The 23,034-nt window shown below is 43.7% G+C and overlaps 1 protein-coding gene across 1 annotated transcript in view; it reads right to left on the bottom strand.

Annotated features, from left to right (window-relative positions):
• Window positions 1–1,745: 1,745 nt before the first annotated feature.
• The window catches only part of LOC309550417 (ribonuclease H1-like), a gene marked incomplete at its 5' end in the record, with an annotated part of 99,024 nt that continues 77,735 nt past the window's right edge, over window positions 1,746–23,034 (bottom strand). The window contains 3 exons of the mRNA XM_082250800.1: window positions 1,746–1,895; window positions 5,490–5,614; window positions 5,713–5,797. Coding sequence (XP_082106926.1) covers window positions 1,800–1,895; window positions 5,490–5,614; window positions 5,713–5,797 — 306 coding nt within the window. The 3' untranslated portion in view covers window positions 1,746–1,799. The remainder of the gene's footprint in view (window positions 1,896–5,489; window positions 5,615–5,712; window positions 5,798–23,034) is intronic.

Genomic DNA, 23,034 nt, shown 5'->3' with positions numbered 1-23,034 from the left:
ACGGTAGTGAAGCTACACACCAGGTGGTATTTTACCCGACAGGGTTCATAGGCTTTATCCTGGAGTCTCTGATTGCTGTTTTCGGGGCTGTGACGTGGCGGGTACCGTGCTCCATACCTTTTGGGAGTGTGGCCGGTTGTCTGTGGTGTGGAATAGGGTCTCGGATATGATTTCTCGAATGCTTGATTCGAGGATCTCTCTTACCCCCCAAATGTGCTTATTATTTGCTAAGATCCCAGGCGCTCCTGCACCCACCCAGAGATTGGCACACACACTCTGTTGCTCGGTGCTGTGGACTATAGCCTTTAACTGGCGATCGGAGACGGTCCCTTGGACTCAGGTACTATCGAGAATGGAGGCGATCAGAAGTATGGAAAGGGTATATCACACACTGTATGATACTATGCATGTTTTTTTATAAATAATGGGAGAATTGGCCTACGGGCTGATTAGGTTCTCTTTTTTTTTTTTTCTTGGCCGGACTCAGCACTTGGTGGCCTACCTAGATGTTTCAACCACACAGTTTTACCTCATTTCTCAGGAATGTATAAATATTACTGTTATTATTTGTTATCTGAAGTATGCCTTTTTCAAATAGTATATTAATCTATGTAGGTTCTACAATCCTATGGTATACTAGTTGCACTGTACGTATGCACTCCTTTATCTACAGTTAGGAGTTTGCACTGCTTTACTCTCTGACCACTGCGATTATTTTGTTGCATCCTTGTTATATTGGATGTCTTGCTGGTTTATGTGTCTTTCATATTTGTTATGCCGTCATACTAGACCTTTTTGTTCTTCCTTATCGTATGTTTCCACTCACACATGTTTGGGGTACTATGTACTTGTACTTTTCTATTATATACTTTGGTTTTGTCTGTTCTTAAAACCTAATAAAAACGTTTGTATTAAAACAAGTAGGTTTGGCTCGATCAAGCTTCTCATGCTATTGAAACATATTTGCTGAATGGATGCGATTTCTATTTTTTATTGTGGTCATAAAAAGATGTCTGTATGTAGCCCAAACATCAGGAAGTGATTAGCACCTGATACTCCTAAGGCAATTGCCCATGTATATACTGTAATAAGAGCAATACATTTCCATGTTTTAATTTTCCATTTACAAAATTTTATTAAATATGCCTCATAGCAAAAATAATTTTTTTTACAGCAGACAATGAAGTGATGAGGCATTTGTCAATATGAGTAGCACTATTTCCAATCAGCATATGTCTACAATAAAAGGAAACCTGTATGGGAAAAAAAATAAATAAAAATATGGCAGCTGCCACTTTGGACCTCCTGAAAATTCAATTTGCCTTAAACAGATTTCGGACTTCGATACTACCCATCTAACAGACCTGAAACAAGTTTACAGCAAGTGAAGTCAGAACTGCATACTTGCTACAGGCAAGTGAATTTTGTCAATATTGCAACTACAGGCAGCCAGATACCCAACATTTTTAGGAGGTCAGTCATGCAACCCATCTTTTTTCAAGTTTTCCTATATAAATAAAAATAAAAGGTTACTTCAACCTTCAGCACCCATAAAGTAAAGAGGACAGTGAAGTAAACAGTCATAATACACCTGTCATCTCTCTCTCTCAACGTCAACAATGAAAGATAGTTGTAGACAGTACATTTCAGGTAAGCACAGGTGTTCATGGTGTCTGGAAAACATTAGGGGCGATTCTTAATTCATACGTGTAGTAAATAAAAATAAGTTCTTATTATGAAACTTCCATGTATTTAGTCTTATAAGCAAAGCTTATTTAAGCTTTTTAAAAGAATAAGTTCTAAAGTGAACTTATTTCAGGTTTCTGAGCTCCTTCCCTAGCAAGTTTATCGGCAGCTTCATTTCCTCCAAAGCCAGCATGTCCAGGGATGTGAATCTGCAAGGCAAGGTAGAAAGGGTTACACAACTTGTCTTAAACACTAGAATAACCCAAAAGAGATGAAAAGAGATATGGGGCAAGATCAAAAACAAACTACCAGTACTACAATTATGATGGGTCAGGAAAAATAGCTGTGAAGTAAAGGGGTATTAAAGTTGCACGAGAAAAGGTAAAAAAATGGGCCTCCTGCAGGTTTAAGGCTCCATGTACACGGGACGTTGTTAAAAGTCCCTTTGAATGCTGGAATTTTTAGGACGTTTAAAACGTCCGTTCGGTCGCGTTTGTACCCGCGTTTAGCAGCGTTTGCGTTTAGAAGCGTTCCTAGAGGTCAAAAAAATGATTCCCCTTTTAAAATGGAAAAACGCGAACGCTAAACGCGGGCCATCACGTTCAGACGCGTTCAGACGCGTTCGGGCGCGTTTGTGCGTTTGAAACGCCGGGAAACACTCGTTCGAACGAAAATAATTGCGTTCTAAAAACAGTCCCTGAACGCAACTGCCTGCAAATGACTGTAAACAACCTGGTGTACATGGACAGATAAGATAAAATGTAGATGGGTTCAGGGGCTTCTGAAAAAAACGCCCAACTGCTCCTTAACGGCCATTTCCAGCGTCCCGTGTACATGGAGCCTAAGTCATAATAAACTATTCTACACAGCATACTAGCATGTTATAACAGACTTACCTTAGCGCACTGCAGCCATGGCTCCCCCGGTGCTTCCATCTTCACAGTCTTCTTTCCGACTTTGGTATCTTCGGCTGCTTGAATTCCTGGGCTGCAGTGACATCACTCCCAGGCATGGGCACGGTAGTCACATCGCTGCGGCACACAGAGTGGCCCGTAAATGTGGTCTGAGTTGTGCATGCCCGCGCTCAGATCACATTGCTGCTGACAAGCAAGGGGGACATTTATGACAAAAGAGACCTTGAGGGTCTCCATCATTATAAAAACCCAGCCTGTCAGCGGATTAACATTGACTTCACTACCACTTAACCCCAAATAATCAAAAGTTAAAGAATGTTTTGCATATTTAATAGAGGGCCTGCATTATACTGTATTGGTTTCTGTCATTTGGTTGAACAGCAGGCTAAGATACTGAAGAAAAAAATAAATCAATTAGCCAGCACAGAGGATTGAGTTGCTGGTGAGAACAGCATCTACATCCAAAAATGACATTTCAGCTTTTGAATCTCCCAGGCTTAGGACTCAATTTAGATACAGGATAAAAGGAAAAGTTGGATCTCTCACAGCATTGCATGTGTTCGTACTCGTGAACAGTATTGTCTGAGGGTGCATTTAAAATTAACCTGACTCTTTCACACCAGCGGTCCGATCGGATCCGCCTGTCAGTTTTTCAGGCGGACCCGATCGAACCCTCTAGTGTTCTCTATGGGACAGTGGGTGTCAAAAAAAACAGGTGTCCGTTGACACCCATCGACATACGCTCTAACTATTAAAAGCAGATGGATGGGGACCCGTTTATCATTCAACCCTCTTCCTATAAACAGTTTGTGCTGAATCCGCCCCAGCATATGACTAGACAGTGAAAGTTAAAGCAGCACCGTGATGAGGTCCTTTCAGTCACTCTGATGTCTATCCCCATCAACATGCTTCCACATTATTCAATTGGCTCCTCGTGCTTCTACTTTCTCTGATACTCCAGTCCTGCTGTGCAGTTGCTTGCATTTAAAATGATACATTTGATATTGTATTAATGATTACAGCTGCGTTAATTTGTGTATTTTCAGTCTACCTGGAGTTCAGCTTCTAAAGTTTGTAAGCCAACAACAGTTCTGAAGTACATGTAGTTTGTTGTGCCTGAGCATACCTGCATTAGTCTTGAAGCAAAGTGCATTGTCATGGAATTTTTTTTAGGATTTAAGGCCCATAAATGTACAGTACATGGAGATTTCAATTATGCCTGAGTCAAGGTGAAACCCCACCCCTTCTTGGCATTATGTTCCACCTCTTATCAACTGTCAAATGCCCATAGCCTTTACACAGCCCACTGAAGCTCTGCCATTTAAAAATTGAAAGGGGAGTTCCACCCAAAAGTGGAACTTACGCTCATCTGCTTCCTCCCCCCCTCTGGTGCCACATTTGGCCCCTTTCGGGGGAGGGGAGTTACCGTTTTTTTGACAGCGCCATCCCTCAGAAATTCGGCTCCCCTCCTCCAGCAGGGAACTGGCTGTGAAGCCAAAAAGCTTCACTGCCGGTTTCCCTTAGAACGAATGGCGGGGGCAACATCCTGCAGCTGAACCAAAAATTGGCTGGGATGCTGACATCGTGAACTCGCTGGACAGGTAAGTGTCTATATAAAATCAAACTCAGCAGCTACAGTATATGTTAGGGCTGCACAATATTGGAAAAAAAGTACATTGCGATATTTTTTCTCCCCAACGATATATATTGCGATAGCCATCAATCCAGGCTAAATACAGGGTTAATGTTACTGTAGGGATTCAGTGCAGCAGCCTTCTTCTGATTGTACTACAGGGCCCGTTAGGATTTGGGAAGTAGTGCAGCAGCAGCCTTCTAAATGTCATTGCAGTTGCACCATACAGGGCAGGCCAGGGTTAATGGTAATGTAGGGAACTGCAGGTTAATAAGATGATCATGACAGTGTGTGACTGTGCTGTGGAACTTAGGCATAAGCAGAGAAATCGGGACTCACAGTGGTGGTAGAAGGTAGAAGAATACAGCCCGACATCCGTCCCACATTTTAAGTCCGTCCTGCAGCTCTCCTGTCCGAGCGGTGAGGGCAGCACTGCGAACCAATCACGTCGTGAGTAGCGGCACAGCGAACCAATCAGGTGTGCAGGCACGCGTGATTGGCTCCCTGTGCCGCTGCTCACCGCTCAGTCAGGAGAGCTGCAGGACGGACTTAACAAGCGGGCGGTCGGGCTGTATTCTTCTACCTTCCTTCACTGCGAGTCCCCAATATCGGCTGATCCGGCGATGTGACTATCGCCCACTCCCGCAGCACGATATTCGATGTTACATCGAATATCGTTCAGCCCTAGTATATGTAGCTGCTGACTTTAAATTTTCTTTTTCCCAGCTGGAACACCACTTTAAATTCTTATTTGGGCAGCAGTCAAATCTGTATGTACAGTTTAGAATCTTAGAGGGCTCCATAATGTGCTTAAAGGGATTGTAAAGGCTTCTGGCCTTTACAATCCCTTTAAACATTATGGGGCACCCAAGCCAAGCCGCAGCTCCATGTATGCTTTCAGACATTAAGCCATGGTTCGGCCCCGCCTCCTCTCTCCCCTCATTGGCTGAGTTTGACTGACAGCAGCGCTAGCCAATGGCAGTGCTGCTGTTTCTCAGCCAATTAGGAGGGAGAGTCCCAGACGGCCGAGGCATTCATGGACATTACTGGATCTAGATAGACCTGAAGTATTAGGGGGTGACTGAGGGGCGCTGCGGCTCACAGAAGGCTTTAGGATGAAAAACCTTTGATTTTACAACCACCTTAAATGTACTTTGGCACAAAACACTTTTGCAATGTGATAAGATTTGTATACTTGAAGCAAATATGCTGTCGCTTATTTCAAAAAACAGAGGCAGCATACATGTTATACTAACCCATTTGACATCAATGCCATCTATTAGCTTGTCCAGCTTTTCAAAGTCTTCTCTGTTTATGACGTCTGCACCAGTGCTTAGCTTCCAGCCATTCTTTTTCCATGTATGTATCCATTTAGTAATCCCTAAATTAACAGAGACATATGCATAATCTATGAAGCACCTACAAATAGGGCATACAAATGGGAATACTGTGGCAAATATGATCCCCCATGGCTCTTACCATTTATTGTAAACATACTGTCCGTGTACAGCACAAGCTTTGTGATATTCTGGCTTTTTGCCTGTTCTACGGCTTTGCATGCTGCCTGCAGGAAATACTGAGTGTTACTTCTCTTCATTTCTATTTCAAACCAATATACCACAGTTTCAATATTTGGTAATAAACCCAAACATTAAATATTTTGCAGCTTATTTAGGCTTTTTAATTTCACAAGGCATTCCAGCTAGTAAATCTGTTATTGGTCAACTTTCTTTAGTAGACCAAGCTTTACCACTGCCTTCAGGCATTCCGCAATAAGTTTTGTTTCTATGTATTAATTTACATACCCGATACTTGAGTCTGTTCACTTATGCATGTATTATATAGCTATTATGTAGCAGTTAGCCACTTAAGCCCCGGAAGATTTTACCCCCTTCCTGACCAGGGCCTATTTTGCGATTCGGCGCTGCGTGCCTTTAACGGACAATTGCGCGAATTTGACGTCCTTATTTTCCCACAAACAGAGCTTTCTTTTGGTGGTATTTGATCACCTGTGCGATTTTTTGATCATGCGCTATAAACAAAAAAAAAAGAGCGTCAATTTTGCAAAAACAACAATATTTTTCACATTAAATTCCCCCCAAAAAAATGTAAAAATCAAAATTTAACATTTTAGGCCAATTTGTTTTCTGCTACATATGTTTGGTAAAAAAAAAAAAACGCAAAAAGCGTATTTTGATTGGTCTGCGCAAAAGTTATTGCGTTTACTAAGGGAAAAATTTGTCATTTTTGTTGTTTTTTTTTTTAACTAGTAATGGCGGCGATCTGCGATTTTTTTTTGCGGGACTGCGACATTGCGGCGGACAGATCGGACCCTTGACTGACATTTTGACACTTTTGGGGTTACCAGTGACATTACTACAGTAATCAGTGCTATACATATGCACTGTTACTGTAAAATGACACTGGCAGTGAAGGGGTTAACTATTTTTGAGAGGGAGGGGTTAAGTGTGTCCCCTAGGGGCGTGCTTCTAACTGATTGGCTGTGGCTTGAGGTGTAAGAACAGTGATCAACGGTCCTACATAGCAGAACCGTATGATCGCCATTCTTACACAGGGGAGAATGACAGGCGGCTTGTTTACATTAGCCGCCTGCCTTTCTCCCGGTGTAACGGACGATCGCGAGTGCCCGGCAGACATTGGGTCCGCCGGGCACACGCGGGGGAGGGTCCGTGACCGAGCGGGAGCGCGCATCCGGCGGCGCGCGCACGCTCCCCAGAGCCTCACAGGCTAGTGACGTACCGATACGTCACTTTGCCTGTGAGGGGCTGACAGCCGCAGTATATGTACTTGCGGCGGTCGGCAAGCGGTTAAAGGGTTGAGACAACCCAGTTAACACTGACAGGAGTGCCTAATACACAGTCAACTTTTATGGAGTCATGCAATACCTTTATCTCAAAAAAAAAAACTGTTACTGTAACTGCTTAAAAAGTGTTAGCTGTTAAGGAGTTCAGCTTTAATTTGTTAGTCAAGTCCATCTAAATCTGCTAGTCTAACATTACTCTCTTCCTAGACTGAATGCTGCTGTCCAAAGGCTTCAGCTTTACTATTTCATCCAGAATGCAGACAGCCTAAAAGCAGTCAGATGGATCAAAATTTGGCCGGTTCAGCAGAAACCAGATGAATGTTCAGCGTGCTGGTTGAATTAAAAAAAAAAACACGACTACTGTATGGCCAGCTTAAGACCAGAAGGTTATACTGGCTGGGTCACCAGGTGAAATCAGCCACATCTAAGGATCAGTAAGCTACAATACATTACATTTTTGTTTTTTTTTTTCATTAAAACCACTTTTAATATGTCACAAAGCAGTTTATATAACCGTTTAATGCTTTAAAAAAAAAAAAAAAGGATTACGGAAGAGCCATAAGCATAGGTGCACAACAGTATACACCTTTAACATTTTAAATGTTTGCATGTTCTCCCTGTACAGGTTACCTCTGGGTACTCCGGGGTTTCCTCTCACACTCCAAAGGCAAGATAGTAGTAGGTTAATAGTCTCCTGTCTAAATTGGCCCTAGTATGTGTATGTATGAATGTGAGTTAGGGACCTTAGAATGTAAGCTCCCCGAGGACAGGGACTGATAAATGATATATCTATCTATATATAATATATTGTGCTGTGTAAATTGCCGGCGTTCTATGAATGCCTGTAAAAAATAATTGGAATTAAAAAGGTGCCCGGCCAAATTTAAAGTAGAACTCAAGCTTTATTATACCAAACAAAATATTAATAGTAATAACAAAAGCTGGAATTTTACTTTAACAGCATCAGCTAACATGACAATAAAAATGGATTTTTGTAAAATCTTACCGTAAAATCCTTTTCTCTTAAGCTCATTGACAGACGTAGTCCTCGTTGATTTAATGACAACTCGGGTTATACTGCCCTCTACAGGAGTAGGACTAGACAGGAAAGAAAACGTTCTGGCCACACCCTAGGGGCAGTCCCAGAGGGTATATCCTTTCACTTCCTGCTACAGCAAATCAGTTATGTCACAAAGCAGTGTTTAGAGAATTTAACCCAACCCAACTCAAAAACAGAGGGGCGGGTACTACGTCTGTCAATGAGCTTAAGAGAAAAGGATTTTACGGTAAGATTTTACAAAAATCCATTTTTCTCTGTCGCTCATTGACAGACGTAGTCCTCGTTGATTAATGACAACTCGGGACGTCCCAAAGCAGTACCACAAATGAGGGGTGGGATAACAGAAATCAAAATCCAGAAGGCCCAACCTGAGCCAACCAGAAGCATCAAGGACTCATCGAGCAAAAAGATGAGACCTAAGTGAAAAACCCAACAACCCTTGAGGTAGACCAACAGTCTCCTCAGATTGCGGCCTGCAGAACCTTGCGGCCAAAAGAGGCATCTGACGATGCCATCACATCAACTTTATAAAATTATGTAAAGGTATGAACCGACGATCAAGTCATCGCCTTGAAAACCTGGATCGCTGACGCCTGATGGTGGAAGACCCAGGAAACAATAGGCGCCCGAATAGAGTGCGCCTTAACAGGGAACGGAGGATTCCGACCCTTAATAGAATAAGCCTGTACCACCGTCTGACTGGTCCATCTAGATATGGTCGCGGCAAACACAGGCAACCCCCTTCTAGGGCTATCCGTGATCACAAAAAGTGAGTTCGTCTTACGAAACAAGTTCGTAGTAGTCAAGTGTACCCCGATTGTCTGAACCCCATCCAAGGAGTGTAATGCAAACTCCCAAGGATGGCTAGTCTTAGGACACGGAGAAGGTAACAATATTTTTATTCAGATGAAAACTCTGAAAACCACTTAGGAAGGAAGGATGGATTCGGAAGAAGAACCACCTTATCCCTATGAACCACCAGATATGGGGAACGACAAGATAATGCGGCCAGTTCTGACACCCTGCGTGCAGAAGTAATGGCCACCAAGAGGACCACCTTCTGGGATAATGTAAGCAAGGGAATCTCCCTAATATCTTCAAAGAGAAGTTTCTGAAGAACCGACCACACTAAATTAAGATCCCAGGCGGTAAGGGTGCACGCACTGGCGGAGCCAGATGTCGCACCCCCTGGATGAAATTCCGCACCAAGGAACGATTAGCCAAAAGTTTCTGAAAGAAGATTGCTAACGCTGAAACCTGACCCTTGATGTGCTCAAGGACAGTTTCTGCTCAACCCCTTGTTGCAGACAGACCAAGATTCGGGTCACCGAATAGGTATGTGGGGGAAATCCAAGAGATTCACACCACGCAATATAAGACTTCCATGTGCTGGAAGTCGCTTTCCTTGCTTTAACTAGAGGTAGGAATAACTGAAGCTGACACTCCCTTGTCCTTCAGTACCTGGGTCTCAATGGCCAGGCCATTAAGCCAGCGATTGTAAAGCAAGATGGAAGATCGGTCCCTGAGACCGCAAATCCTCCCTGAAAGGAAGTCTCCAAGGAGCGTCCGCGACTAGCCTCACCAAGTCGGCGTACCAGGCTTGACAAGGTCAGTCCGGAATTTCCAGAATAACTGGAATTCCCTCCACCTCTATCCTGTGAAGAAGTAACTTGAGAGGATGGAAGGCATGCCGTAGCGGATACTGCCCCCACGGGGCGATCAGCATTTCTGCTGCGTCCGCTAGAGGATCGCGGGTGCGAGCTACAAACCTCCGCACCTTGCTGTTGAGCCAAGGTGCCAACAGATCCACATCCGGGGTGCCCCAATGAAGGGACAGCTAGTGAAAAACCTCTGGATGAAGAGGCCATACCCCTTGATCCAGAATCGGATGGCTGAAATAATCTGCCTGCCGATTTCCCACCCCCGGAGTGAACACTGCGGGGAGATCCGGAACAAACCGTTCCGTCCAACGAAAGATGCTAGTCGTTTCGATGGCCACCGGGACACTCCAAGTGCCCCTTTCTTGACATAAGTTACGACCGTGGCATTGTGCGATTGGATCCGAATCGGGCTGCTCTAGAGCTGCTCGATCCAGTAAATCAGACAAAATCTGATCGCTCTCAGTTCCGATACCCTTATTGGTAACCTGGATACTATCGGAAGGAATGACTTCCCCTGGTTGAGCATCGGAGACTCCCTGGTCCGCTCGCTCAACCGGATCCGATTGTCCAGGGAATCGGAATTCTGATTCCATTAGAAAAGAATCTCCTTCAGGAGAATGTGGGTATGAGACTGGGTATACGGTACTGCCTCTAAGAAGGCCACCATCAGTCCCAGCCAATTGACGGACAGCAACATCCGAATCGTTAACTGAACCTTCTGGAGTTTCTCCGCAAGGAGAAACTCTTGCCCAGGATGTATCCAACATTAGGCCCAGATAGTTCAGTCTCCTGGTGGGAACCAGGGATGATCTTTGGGAAAGCGAAGAAAACGCTGATGTCCTGCGATGATGGGGATATAAAGATAGGCATCCTAAATGTCTATGGACGCCCGGAAATACCCCTGATGCAGGGAGGCCACCACTGTTCGAATGGACTCCATTTTTCCCCAAGTCCAGAAATTGGACGCACCTTGCCCTCTTTCCTGGGCATTGTGAACAGGTTCGAATAGAACCCCTGAAACCGTTCAATGTTAGAAGGGAAGAATCGCACCGGTGGAAGTGATCGAAACTCGATCCTGTATCCTGACCGTATGACCTCGCGAACCCCTTAGTCCGGGGTTCTGGCAAGCCATGGATCCGGAAACCAGTGAAGACATCCCCCCACCCCAGAGCTGGGTAGGGGCGCATCAGGCTGTATTCTTCAGGCTTGGCTGAGCCAGAATTTTTGTTTAGCCGACCAGCGCCCTTTGAAAACCCTCTGAAGGGGCTTTGGAGGGTTTCGCCTTATCGCCCGCCCTCGCGGAATGAACAAGCTCTTTATGAGCAGAAAAGGAAGGTCCTCGTTAGTTACGAGGTCCTTTTATCCTAACAGTCTGTGGCACGACAGTGCTCTTGCCCCCAGCACTACAGGTGGTACCGTCTATCCTATAAAGAGGGATTCCTCAAACGGATAGCGCCTAGCCATGCGTTTGGAAATAGCAGGGGTTCGTTTCAAAACGACCCCATTTGGGTAAAGGAAAATCCTTCGCCCTTTTGGTAGGCTAACAAGTACCAAAAAGGAATCTCAGTCTCCGCTACCTCTGCCGGTGTAACCTCAAGGCTAAAAGGTTTCCCGGACGGACACAACTAGCGCATCCACCACTCTTGTGCTATGGCGGAGGCAGAAACGTTCTCCCCACTGCTGAGGAGACATTACCTGAGACAACAGCCTCATAAGAGGGACCTGCAGCTGCATTGACCAGCCCTGAATCCGTATCTGAACTATCAGATAAAAAATAGGGGTAGGCGGGGGTCGCTTCTTGACCCCCGTCCCTGACAGGCCACCTCCACCCGGGATACCAAAGACTCCAAAACTGCCGATAATGCATTAAAAACAAGTGGGGTACTGGAGGGTCCTGCGGCCACCCTGAGGGGATCAGGTGGGTATATCTATGCGGCAGGGTCAATGATTATACAAGACATTTGCCAGCGACAAAAAAATGACAAAGTAAAAAACTTTTTTTTTTTTTTTTATAATCCCCCAGCCCAACAGCGCCCCTCAGTGTTACCTGCATTTTTGGACCCCACAGAGAGAGAGAGAGACCCCAAGGCTCATTCCTGATGCACAGAAGTTTTCTATCAGCTTGCTCAGTGCTGTCCTGTTACAGACAGGAAGTCTTTGGCCCTTTTTCCTGGGTAAAGGAGGCGCCTCCTCCTGGCTCCACGAGGTGTTTGGTCACCTCAAACATGGCCGCCCCCATGCTGGAGACACGAGGCTACGCCAATATGGCGGCCTCGTGTGATCTACAAGACAATGGCGGCGGCCTGTTAGGATAGCGGCGGCTTAGCAGCGGCCTGCGGGATGCTGTATTCGGCTTAGCGGCCTGCGGGAGTGCATCGGCCCCACAAACTTCACCCTGGATGGTGATAAGCCTGGCCGGCGGTACAGGACCCTGGCGGGCCGCATGCGGTCCGTGGGTCGTCGGGAGATGCCACAAAACAGTGCTGTGCAGCCCGTGGAAGCTGGAGGAATGGCGATCTGGACTGCAGTACTCAGGCATAGGCATCAGCCTGTGTACCTCTGACAGGTAGGATACCTTTTACTTCAATAGTAACGCCCTTTTAGTGCTGCCACTGACTTCAGTCATCCTTACAGACTTACAATGAATTTAGATCGTCAGCTCCCAAACCAAGCCTCCTGGTTATTTTTCACAAAAATCACACTCAAATTGGGGGATCTGTGACTTATTATAGGATAGGGGGGAGATCCATCCTACCATCCCAGAGAGGGGCCCGCGTCCACCACAAACCCGACAGTGGGAGAGGGGGAACATACTACTCACCATACCGGAACCAGGTGGGCGCCAACTCCTGACAGAACCCCTCTCCACCGGGGTGGGGGGGCTGTCGTCCAATACGGACGCCGTGACTCTGCTGGTCATTGGCGTCCAGGCGAGACGTTTAACTCGCAGGGTCAGTCCCTGTCCAGTGGGACTATGTCGCGGCCGACCCAGCGCGGAGCTATGGCCTGCACGCGCTCGTAGGCTGAACTGGGGTGACCACTGGATCTCAACATCCAGCCCGTCGCCCAGTTCCAGCTTACTTGCTTGAAGATCTCACAGGAAACTGGAGAAAAGAGCTGTCTAAAAAATCTAAGAAAAAAATCCTGCAAGGACCGAAGATCCTAGCAAGGCATCTAGGTCCTTACTCCTAACTAGACTGAAAAAAAACGGATTTGCTGTAGCAGGAAGTGAGAGGATATACCCTCTGGGACTGCCCCTAGGGTGTGGCCAGAACGTTTTCTTTCCTGTCTAGTCCTACTCCTGTAGAGGGCAGTATAACCCGAGTTGTCATTAATCAACGAGGACTACATCTGTCAATGAGCGACAGAGAAAAACTATTACTAATATGCCTACCTATATATATTTTCTATATTACTTAAAGTGTTACTAAAGTCAAAATTTTTTTTATTATAAACATATTATACTTACCTGTTCTGTGCAGTGGTATTGCACACGGATCCTCCTCTTCTAGGGTCCCCGGCAGCAATCTTGACTCCTCCTCTTTTTAGGACTACCATAGCCAGCTGCTGACTATGGGGAGAGCGCAGTCTGCCCACTCCCAACTTTTGTGTTTGTGGAGCAGCACTCAGACTTACACAGCGGGACTTAGGCCTGCCCCCCTCCTCGTCACTGCATCTGATTGACAGCAGCAAGAGCCAATGGCTTCTGTTCAAATGCTGTGTGAAGAGGAAAAGGGGGAGAATGGATGCAGCTGTGCACAGAGCTGATCTATTCTCCCCTCTCTTTCCCTTCACACAGAGGAAGGGGGCACAGAGCAACTAAACACGTATTTTTACCTTAATGCAAACAATGCATTAATGTGAAAAACTTTTAGGTTTAGTAACACTTTAAAGAACATAAAAAAAACAAATTTAATACATAAAAAAACAAACATCACACTGTTCTATTTTTGTTAATATAGACTGACAAATGCACAAAAATAATTGTAGGCTATCAACCTAGGTTTTTTTTTTTTAATGCAATTGTTTTTGACAATAGTAATAAACAAAGAGACACTATAAGTTATGTCATGTCTACTTCGTATATGTATGTGTTCATTATGAACATCAAAATCAATTTTCAATGTCCGTTATGAAAGCATTTTAAAAGTAATCAAAGTTTATTAATTGGGCGGGCTCATTTAGTCATTATGTACAATGGCTAGATTTGACTTTTTTTGAAATGTTGCACGATATTGTGCTGACCACTGCATCGAACTGACAGCTAGCAAACTTGGTTTGTCTAACTGCAGGCAATAGGAACTCTGCAGTCTCTAAAAATTTGACATCTACAGGCCCCTTTTAGACAGAGTGTGTGTGTTCTAAGCTACCTTTAACCTACTAAACACCTTTTTATTCTGATAAAATGTCATTTTGTAATGGTGTGTACTCAAATCATTAGTTTTTTTACCAAAGCATGTTCAAAATAACTTTGTATCTGCCTCACCGTAAAGTGCCCACTGAGTTTGCATTCTTCAATGTTGGCCAGCCAGTAATATTGCCGATAGCTGTGCCTGCATTTGATTACAAGTAGGGCTGGTTTACAATGGTAAGCAGTGATGGAGGATGTAAACATTGAGTAGGCAACCCAAAGCCACTGATGCCAAGAACATATCTGCCTAGTTTGACCTTTTTCTTTAGCATACAGCTAGCTTTAAAAAAGGCAGAAAGTCACAAAAACTGGATTTTTGACACCGTGAAATCCTTTTCTCTGTAGTTCATTGACCGATGCAGCTCCATATTTTTCTTGACCATTGGGTTATGCTGCCCCCTACTTTACTACACCTATGGGGCAGTGCCTGCAGGCATACACCCACACACACTCTGCTATAGGCTTCAGTTTTGCAAAACCTTGCGGCCAAAAGAAGCATCCGGGGATGCCAACACATCTACTTTTTAGAATTTTGTTAACGTGAGCACAGACGACCAAGTTGCCGCCTTGCAAACTTGCATCACTGACAACTGATGGCAAAAAGCCCAAGAGGCACTCAGCACCCCAGTAGAATGCGCCTTCACAGGGAAAGGAGGAACCTGACCCTTCAGTGAATAAGCCTGTACCACCGTCTGTCTGATGCATCTGGATATGGTCGCAGCAGACGCAGCCAATCCCTTTTGCGGTTCTTCAGTGAGGAAAAAGAGGGAGTCCGATTTCCTGAAAGATTCAGTAGCCGCCAGGTAAACTCTAATTGCCTGAACCACATCCAAAGAATGCAAAGCAATTTCCGTGGGATGCTTGGGCTTAGAAGGCAGCACAATGTCTGCATTCAGATGGAAATTAGAGACCACCTTAGGAAGAAACGACTGATTAGGTCGAAGTACCACTTTAGCTCTGTGGACCACCAGATAAGGTAATTGACAGGACAGCGCCACCAATTCAGATACTCTGCAGGAAGAAGTAATAGCCACCAATAAGGCAACCTTCTGAGACAGTAAGCAGAGGAATCTCCCTAATGTTCTCAAAAGTAGGTTTTTGAAGAACCGAGAATACCAAATAAGGATCCCACAGAGGTAGCGGGGATCCCCTCGGAGGAGCCATATTTTGCGATCCCCTTGAGTAAAAGCACAAATCAAGGCATGTGTAGCTTAAAGGGCGTTGGAAAAACACAGCGAACGCTGACACTTGGCCTTTGATAGTGCCCAAAGCCAACCGCTGTTCAACCCCTTTTTGAAGAAAGGTCAAAATCCTAGCCAACGGAAAAAGGAGAGGATGAACCTTCAGCCATTATACCATGAGATGTACGATTTCCACGTACGATGATAGATCTTCCTAGAAGTAGACTTTCTGGCCTTCAACAGTGTCTGAATTACTGAATCAGAAAGACCTTTATCCTTCAATACCTGGCTTTCAACAGCCACCCTGTTAAAGCCAGCTACTGCAAAGCAGGATGGAAGATGGCCCTTGAAACAGCATATCTTCCCTGAGAGGAAGTCTCCAAGGAGCATTGGCGACCAGCCTCACTAGATCTGTGTACCAAGACCGGCAGGGCCAGTCTGGGGCCACCAGAATGACCAGAATCCCTTCTACCTCTATACTGCGCAGAAGCCTCAGCAGGAGTTTTAGAGGGAACGCACAGATCAGTCACTACAGACCCCAAGCAGGGTTCATACACATTTTCACCAATAAAATTCCATGACTTTTCCATGACTTCATGTAAATATTCATGACCTAATGTTTCATGAAATATCTATGTATACATGTTAAATAAGAAGAAAATCCATGTCACACCCAGCATTTTTTTTACTAAAATAAATGACATAGAAGGGGTTTTTGATCTCTATGACCCTATGTATAGTTGGGTTTGCCGTCGTCCCTGGTTGAGTATTGTATCGGTTTGTTGGTACCTCAGGCCAATAAGAAGTGGGACTTTTAAGGCAGGTATGGGGTATAAGATAAAGTACAAGCAAAAATTGCTAATAGTAACTAAATAATAATAATGATAATAATAATAATAAATGTTTAATTCTTAAAACATATGTACAGTGAAGTACAGTTGCGTGAAAGGGTTATAGACCCTTGTGAAGTTGTGTAATAGAAGGAGGGTTAGTGACATGTGAGAAATAGTGACTTTTGAGGGTATATCTCTGTCTGTTCCTGCTGTTAAGCTTGGGTGGTTCAGATCAGAGGTGTCTCCTATATCCTACGCGTTTCGGCCTTTAATTGGGCCTTTTTCAAGGTTGATTGTCACTATTTCTGTTGATAAAATGCAGGTTTTTATTAAATATAAGTATCACCACTTTTTTAAAAAAAAAAAAATTAAATAATAGTGGTGAATTTTTCAAAAATAGTACATACATGTTGTTTTCTTTGAATCCTTTTGTGTTGAAATGGCTCCCTCTTTAGCACAGCGAGAACCATGCGGTTTCCTGAAAAATTATACGTGTATATATATTTATGAGATACAGCTACAAAGTTGATAGTGGTTCTACAGGTGTGTAGTTGAACTTACATGGGCTGTGTCTCATATCTGGGGTAGATCATATGAATCTCCCCTGGTGGTTAGTTTTGATTCCGGTGTGTGTGAAACCGGTTCTGGGCAAGGATATCCTTGTGCCTTTAAATGGTACAGTTCTATATAAGACAGGTACATGTATAGGAAGATTTTATATCTGTGATGCAATAATGCAGTATATACAGTATATAACATTTTGGGTTTGTTTTTACCTTCATTATCACTTTGCAACAAGTGTTGTCCCATGCGGTTTCCAGCTGGGTCACACTTGAAAAGAAGGAGAAAAGACTCCTTCAGTAATGTATCTCCTTTTCAGGGTGGAGTAAGTGGTAAGGGTGGTGTTTCAAAACTTACAATTTTTCTTGTGCGCCGCTCTTGGTCCTCTCTCGTCCCCATTCAGTTGTGGAATGAGAGAGGCAGAGGTTCCCCGGCCTTTTATCAGGCTCGCGCATGCGCTGTGAGCGCCGCACGTCTGAAACCAGATTACATACAGCTGGTGTGTGTCTCTGGTGCGCCTGCGTCCTATGGACGAGTGCGCTTCCAGTTTCCACCGCTGTTGCTCACTGGCGCGGCCGCCGACACGGAGAGGACACAGGTCACAGACTGGCAGAGTCTGAGGCGCCGATGTCGCTGGCTGTTACGTTGTGCCTGTAAAAGGCCCCTGGGAGGGAAAACAGTGAGAGATCCCCCCAGGGGCTTACCGTGCCGGGTGTGCTAAAAGTATGTGGAGATTTCTTCAACAAGGATTCAGTACAAGGCATAAGTGCATTATAATTTGCAAACAAGAGGTATATAAAAAGAAAAAACAGGGGAGAACATTCCATGAAATTATTAGCAGTTTTAATAGCAGTGTAATGAATAGTCAGGTATAGAGGGAAAGGAGGGGGAATTTTCCGGTTATATCCCCATTGGAAAAGAGTGGGGAAAGTCTGTCAGATCGGTCTTCTCAAAGCTTATGGAGTCTAAAAAGGGACGGAATTCCGCATCTTCAATTCGTGTTTTTGATAAAAGATATAAGATGTATATATATATATATATATATATACATCTTTGGACGAGTTTTTTTGTGAATGGATTGGATGATGTAAATGGAGGATGATTATAAGTATGGGGTGTGTCAATGATTGCTTCATTGTATTTTTTCTTTTTGGTAGCGAGATTTGTGTGGCTGATGTTTTTTGAACAAGAGTTTTTGTGAATGGACTTTCTCACAGTTTTATGATTTTTTCATTTTTTGATGAAGGTTTTTTATTCTAATCAGTTTTCCCTGATGAGAAACCTTCTAAAAAGGGGGCATAGCTTTCTGCTTCATTTAGGCCTGGAAAGGTGGTTGCGTTGAGACGTTTTATCCATCTCATCTCTAATTGAAGCAGGGTTTTGTTCCAATCACCCCCCCTCCTTGGGATGTGGATCCGTTCTAGGGCCATGAACGATATTTTTGGCATCTTATGGGCGTGTTTATAGGCCACGTGTCGACCCAGTGGTAGATGGAAATTGCACATTTCCATTGAATTTACGTGTTTGTTGATCCTCTTTCCGAATTCCTGTCTTGTCTTACCTATGTAGAATGCGTTACATTCGCATCTCATCATATACACCACGCCTTTAGTCCGACAATTGGTGAAGTGTTTGGGTTCAAAAGTTTCTCCATTCGGTAGAGTGGTTTTAGTGCATTTTCTTATGACTTTGCATTGGTCACATGACCCACATGGGTATGTGCCTTTTGTCTTGCATGGGTCTTTGCGTGAACCTTCTTTAAAGTCGCTATGAACTAGTCCTTGTTTGACAGATCCCGCCTTTCTGTACGTGATTGGCGGGTGGTCTGTGAGGAAGTCTTTCACTGTTGGGTCCTCTTTCAGAATTGCCCAATGTTTTTCCAAAATTGCTTTGATTTTTTTATTTTCGTTGGTGTATCTTAAAATGATTCGCGTTTTTTGGTCGGGTTGTTTGGGGTCCTGGGATGGTTTTTTAAATAGTAACTCTTGTCTTTCCTTGGAGTTGGCCTTGTTGTAGGCTTTCCTTAGTGAGGTTTTGGTGTAACCCCTTTCCATCAGTCTTGTGGTGAGTGCATCAGCTTCTTTTTTGTATACTTCTTTTTTGGTGCAATTCCTTTTAATCCTTAAGTATTGACTGTAAGGTATGGCTTTTTTAGTGGGGGTGGATGGAAGCTCGTGGCATGTAGAATTGAATTGCCTGCGGTTTCCTTCCTATAGAGTGCGGTTTGTATGCGTCCATCGTGTTCCTTGTGGATCCATGTGTCAAGGAATGGAACTTTTTTGTTACTGTAATTTAAGGTGAAATACATATTGTATGTGTTGTTGTTTAATGCGTTTTTTAGATCTTTGATTTGGTTTTCTGGTCCTGTCCACACTATCAGAATATCGTCTATGTATCTTTGCCATAGAAGTATATTATCAGTTAGCCAGGCATTTTCTTCTTTGATGAGAAAGTCTTCTTCCCACTCTCCTAGATATAAATTGGCGTAGGTGGGGGCACAGCTTGTGCCCATCGCCACCCCGCAGGTTTGAAGGTAGTAGCGACCATCGAACGTAAAGAAATTCCGATTTAAGATGAATTCAAGCATAGTAATTATAAAGGTGTTAAATTTTTCATCCTGTGGGCTTAGCTGGTTGAGAGCATTCTTGATTGTTTCCAGTCCTTTATTGTGCGGTATATTGTTATACAAGGCCTCGACATCCACAGTGATAAGAAAGGAATCACTGGGGATGGTCATGTCGTTCATTATCTGTAACAGATGCATGGTGTCTCTAGTATAGGAGGACAGTTTTGAGACATGTGGTTTTAGATATGCGTCAATCACTTTGCTTATGGCTTCGGTGATGTTGCCATTCCCAGATACTATTGGCCTCCCGGGTGGATCGATCGGGTTTTTGTGAATCTTTGGGAGTGAGTAGAAAGTTGGTGTCTTCGGGTGTCTTGATCGGATATAGTTCCAAAGTGTGGGGGAGATAGTTCCTTCAATTCCAGCTTTGTCAACTTTGGCATAAAATTCTTCTTTGTATTGTTCAATCATGATGGGCATGATTTGTTTATAACATTTTCGGTTGTTTAGAATTGTTTCACACATGTCTTTATACTTGGTGTTGTCCATCACGACAACATTCCCTCCTTTATCTGCAGGTTTGATGGTTATGTTTTCGTTGTCTTGTAACTCTCTTAGGGCTTTTCTTTGACTTTTGGTTAAGTTTTGTTTGTTTCTTGTCATGGTCATTTTTTCAAGGTCTTTCGTGGTTTCCCTGACGAACAGGGCTATGGCTGGGTTCTGGTTGATCGACGGGAATTTATGTGATTTTTTCTTAAACTGTGCGTTGATTTTTTCAACTATTGTTTTACTAGTATTAGTGGAGGTTGTGGTTTCTTCCTCATCGCTGTCAGTCCAACATTCTAGTCCCCCTTCTTCTAGGAGGAGGTTTAGGTCCCGTATAGCCCTGTATTCTGCCGCCGATAGTGCTGTTTGAGGTTCTGCTGTTTCGGGTTTCTTGCTGTACATAATTTTTTGTAATAGGTTCCTTGCAAAAAGGTTTACATCTTTTATGGCCTCAAACTTGTCTGCTGGTTTGTTGGGGCAGAAGGAGAGTCCTAATGTAAGGACTTCTATTTGTTCCTTGGTTAATGTGTGTGAGGAGAGATTGACTATCGTGATGGTTTCTTTGTTCATTCCTGTGTTTGGTTGTTGGTGTGTTATTTTTCTTTCGTCTGTTTCCGCGCCTTCCCTAAAAAAGGTCCTTGTTTGTTTGGAGGTTGCAGTCTCTGATTTTCCCGTTGAGATCTTGTGAAGATTTTATGAAGTTTTGCTGGTGGGTTGGTCTCCTCAGTCTCTTGTGCATTCTGTTCTGTGGTTTCATTATCCTCATCCGTGTTTTGTGGGTCTTCATTGGATCTTTCTGTTTCATATTGGTTTTCCCTTTGTTCTCTGTTTTTGGGTGGGAATCTTCTCCTCTGAGGGTTTGCCTCTGTTCCAGATGTGTAGGACGATGAGTCTGAGGAGATGTAATTTTGTGGGTTCTTTCTCTGTCCGGATGGTGCATTTTTCCTCTGGTTTTTGTTGTTGTTCCAGCGGTATGCTCTGTTTTGGCCAAATGCGTTCTTATCGCGCCAGTACTTTTTCTCTTTCTTCCTTAGGATGTCCAGGCTGTGTTGTTCAATATGTGTTTTTAACCAATTAAAGGCCGAAACGCGTAGGATATAGGAGACACCTCTGATCTGAACCACCCAAGCTTAACAGCAGGAACAGACAGAGATATACCCTCAAAAGTCACTATTTCTCACATGTCACTAACCCTCCTTCTATTACACAACTTCACAAGGGTCTATAACCCTTTCACGCAACTGTACTTCACTGTACATATGTTTTAAGAATTAAACATTTATTATTATTATCATTATTATTATTTAGTTACTATTAGCAATTTTTGCTTGTACTTTATCTTATACCCCATACCTGCCTTAAAAGTCCCACTTCTTATTGGCCTGAGGTACCAACAAACCGATACAATACTCAACCAGGGACGACGGCAAACCCAACTATACATAGGGTCATAGAGATCAAAAACCCCTTCTACATTATTACCCGGATGGAAAACACATCCAAAACCTCACGATCTCTATAACACCTCACCTCCCCTACTCACCTATGGTAGCCGATTAGCAGGACTACCATCACATCGCATTTCATTATACACAAGTGGAATCACATAATGATCTTCTCCAAACTGTATGCCCAAGGGCAGTAACAACAGAGAGGAATTTGATCAACGACACCCCACTGTGTAAAAAATCCAAAGACACCCAATTTCCCAAAGAATAATAATTGTCTTTGGATTAAAAAGGATAAAGACAAAATGGAGGAGGAGACAAACGGAAATCTAATTGGCAATGAGTGGGAGAGCCTTATGACCGGGATTCAAAAAGACTTTCAGGGCAATGAACAACAGAATTCTGACGTCACGGCACTCTTTAATACACTACGGAGACATCTTGAAAGAAAATCAGCCTTGTATTGGCACATCAAATCGTTTCAACGCTACATAAAGGAAAACATCAACCCAGTGGGACTTAGAATACAAATCTTTCCCACTATGGATAATATCACCCTACAAATGAAAAAAGACTGGGAGGCCATACTCAACGAATGTTCAAAAAATCTGATGATACTCCTACAAAATGAGTATGAAAGACAACTCAAAAATCTAGATGAAGAAATAAAAGAAACATATGATCTGTTGACCCCCCTCAAACCACTCCCCCTATATTCGGAACAAGAAAAAAAGTTAAAAACACATATTGAACAACACAGCCTGGACATCCTAAGGAAGAAAGAGAAAAAGTACTGGCGCGATAAGAACGCATTTGGCCAAAACAGAGCATACCGCTGGAACAACAACAAAAACCAGAGGAAAAATGCACCATCCGGACAGAGAAAGAACCCACAAAATTACATCTCCTCAGACTCATCGTCCTACACATCTGGAACAGAGGCAAACCCTCAGAGGAGAAGATTCCCACCCAAAAACAGAGAACAAAGGGAAAACCAATATGAAACAGAAAGATCCAATGAAGACCCACAAAACACGGATGAGGATAATGAAACCACAGAACAGAATGCACAAGAGACTGAGGAGACCAACCCACCAGCAAAACTTCATAAAATCTTCACAAGATCTCAACGGGAAAATCAGAGACTGCAACCTCCAAACAAACAAGGACCTTTTTTAGGGAAGGCGCGGAAACAGACGAAAGAAAAATAACACACCAACAACCAAACACAGGAATGAACAAAGAAACCATCACGATAGTCAATCTCTCCTCACACACATTAACCAAGGAACAAATAGAAGTCCTTACATTAGGACTCTCCTTCTGCCCCAACAAACCAGCAGACAAGTTTGAGGCCATAAAAGATGTAAACCTTTTTGCAAGGAACCTATTACAAAAAATTATGTACAGCAAGAAACCCGAAACAGCAGAACCTCAAACAGCACTATCGGCGGCAGAATACAGGGCTATACGGGACCTAAACCTCCTCCTAGAAGAAGGGGGACTAGAATGTTGGACTGACAGCGATGAGGAAGAAACCACAACCTCCACTAATACTAGTAAAACAATAGTTGAAAAAATCAACGCACAGTTTAAGAAAAAATCACATAAATTCCCGTCGATCAACCAGAACCCAGCCATAGCCCTGTTCGTCAGGGAAACCACGAAAGACCTTGAAAAAATGACCATGACAAGAAACAAACAAAACTT

This window comes from Pelophylax lessonae, assembly GCF_965119305.1.
Source record: "Pelophylax lessonae genome assembly, chromosome: 3".
In the NCBI taxonomy this organism is placed as follows: domain Eukaryota; kingdom Metazoa; phylum Chordata; class Amphibia; order Anura; family Ranidae; genus Pelophylax; species Pelophylax lessonae.
The sequence above is the reverse complement of the archived record's forward strand: the minus strand, read 5'-3'. Positions and strand labels throughout refer to the sequence as shown.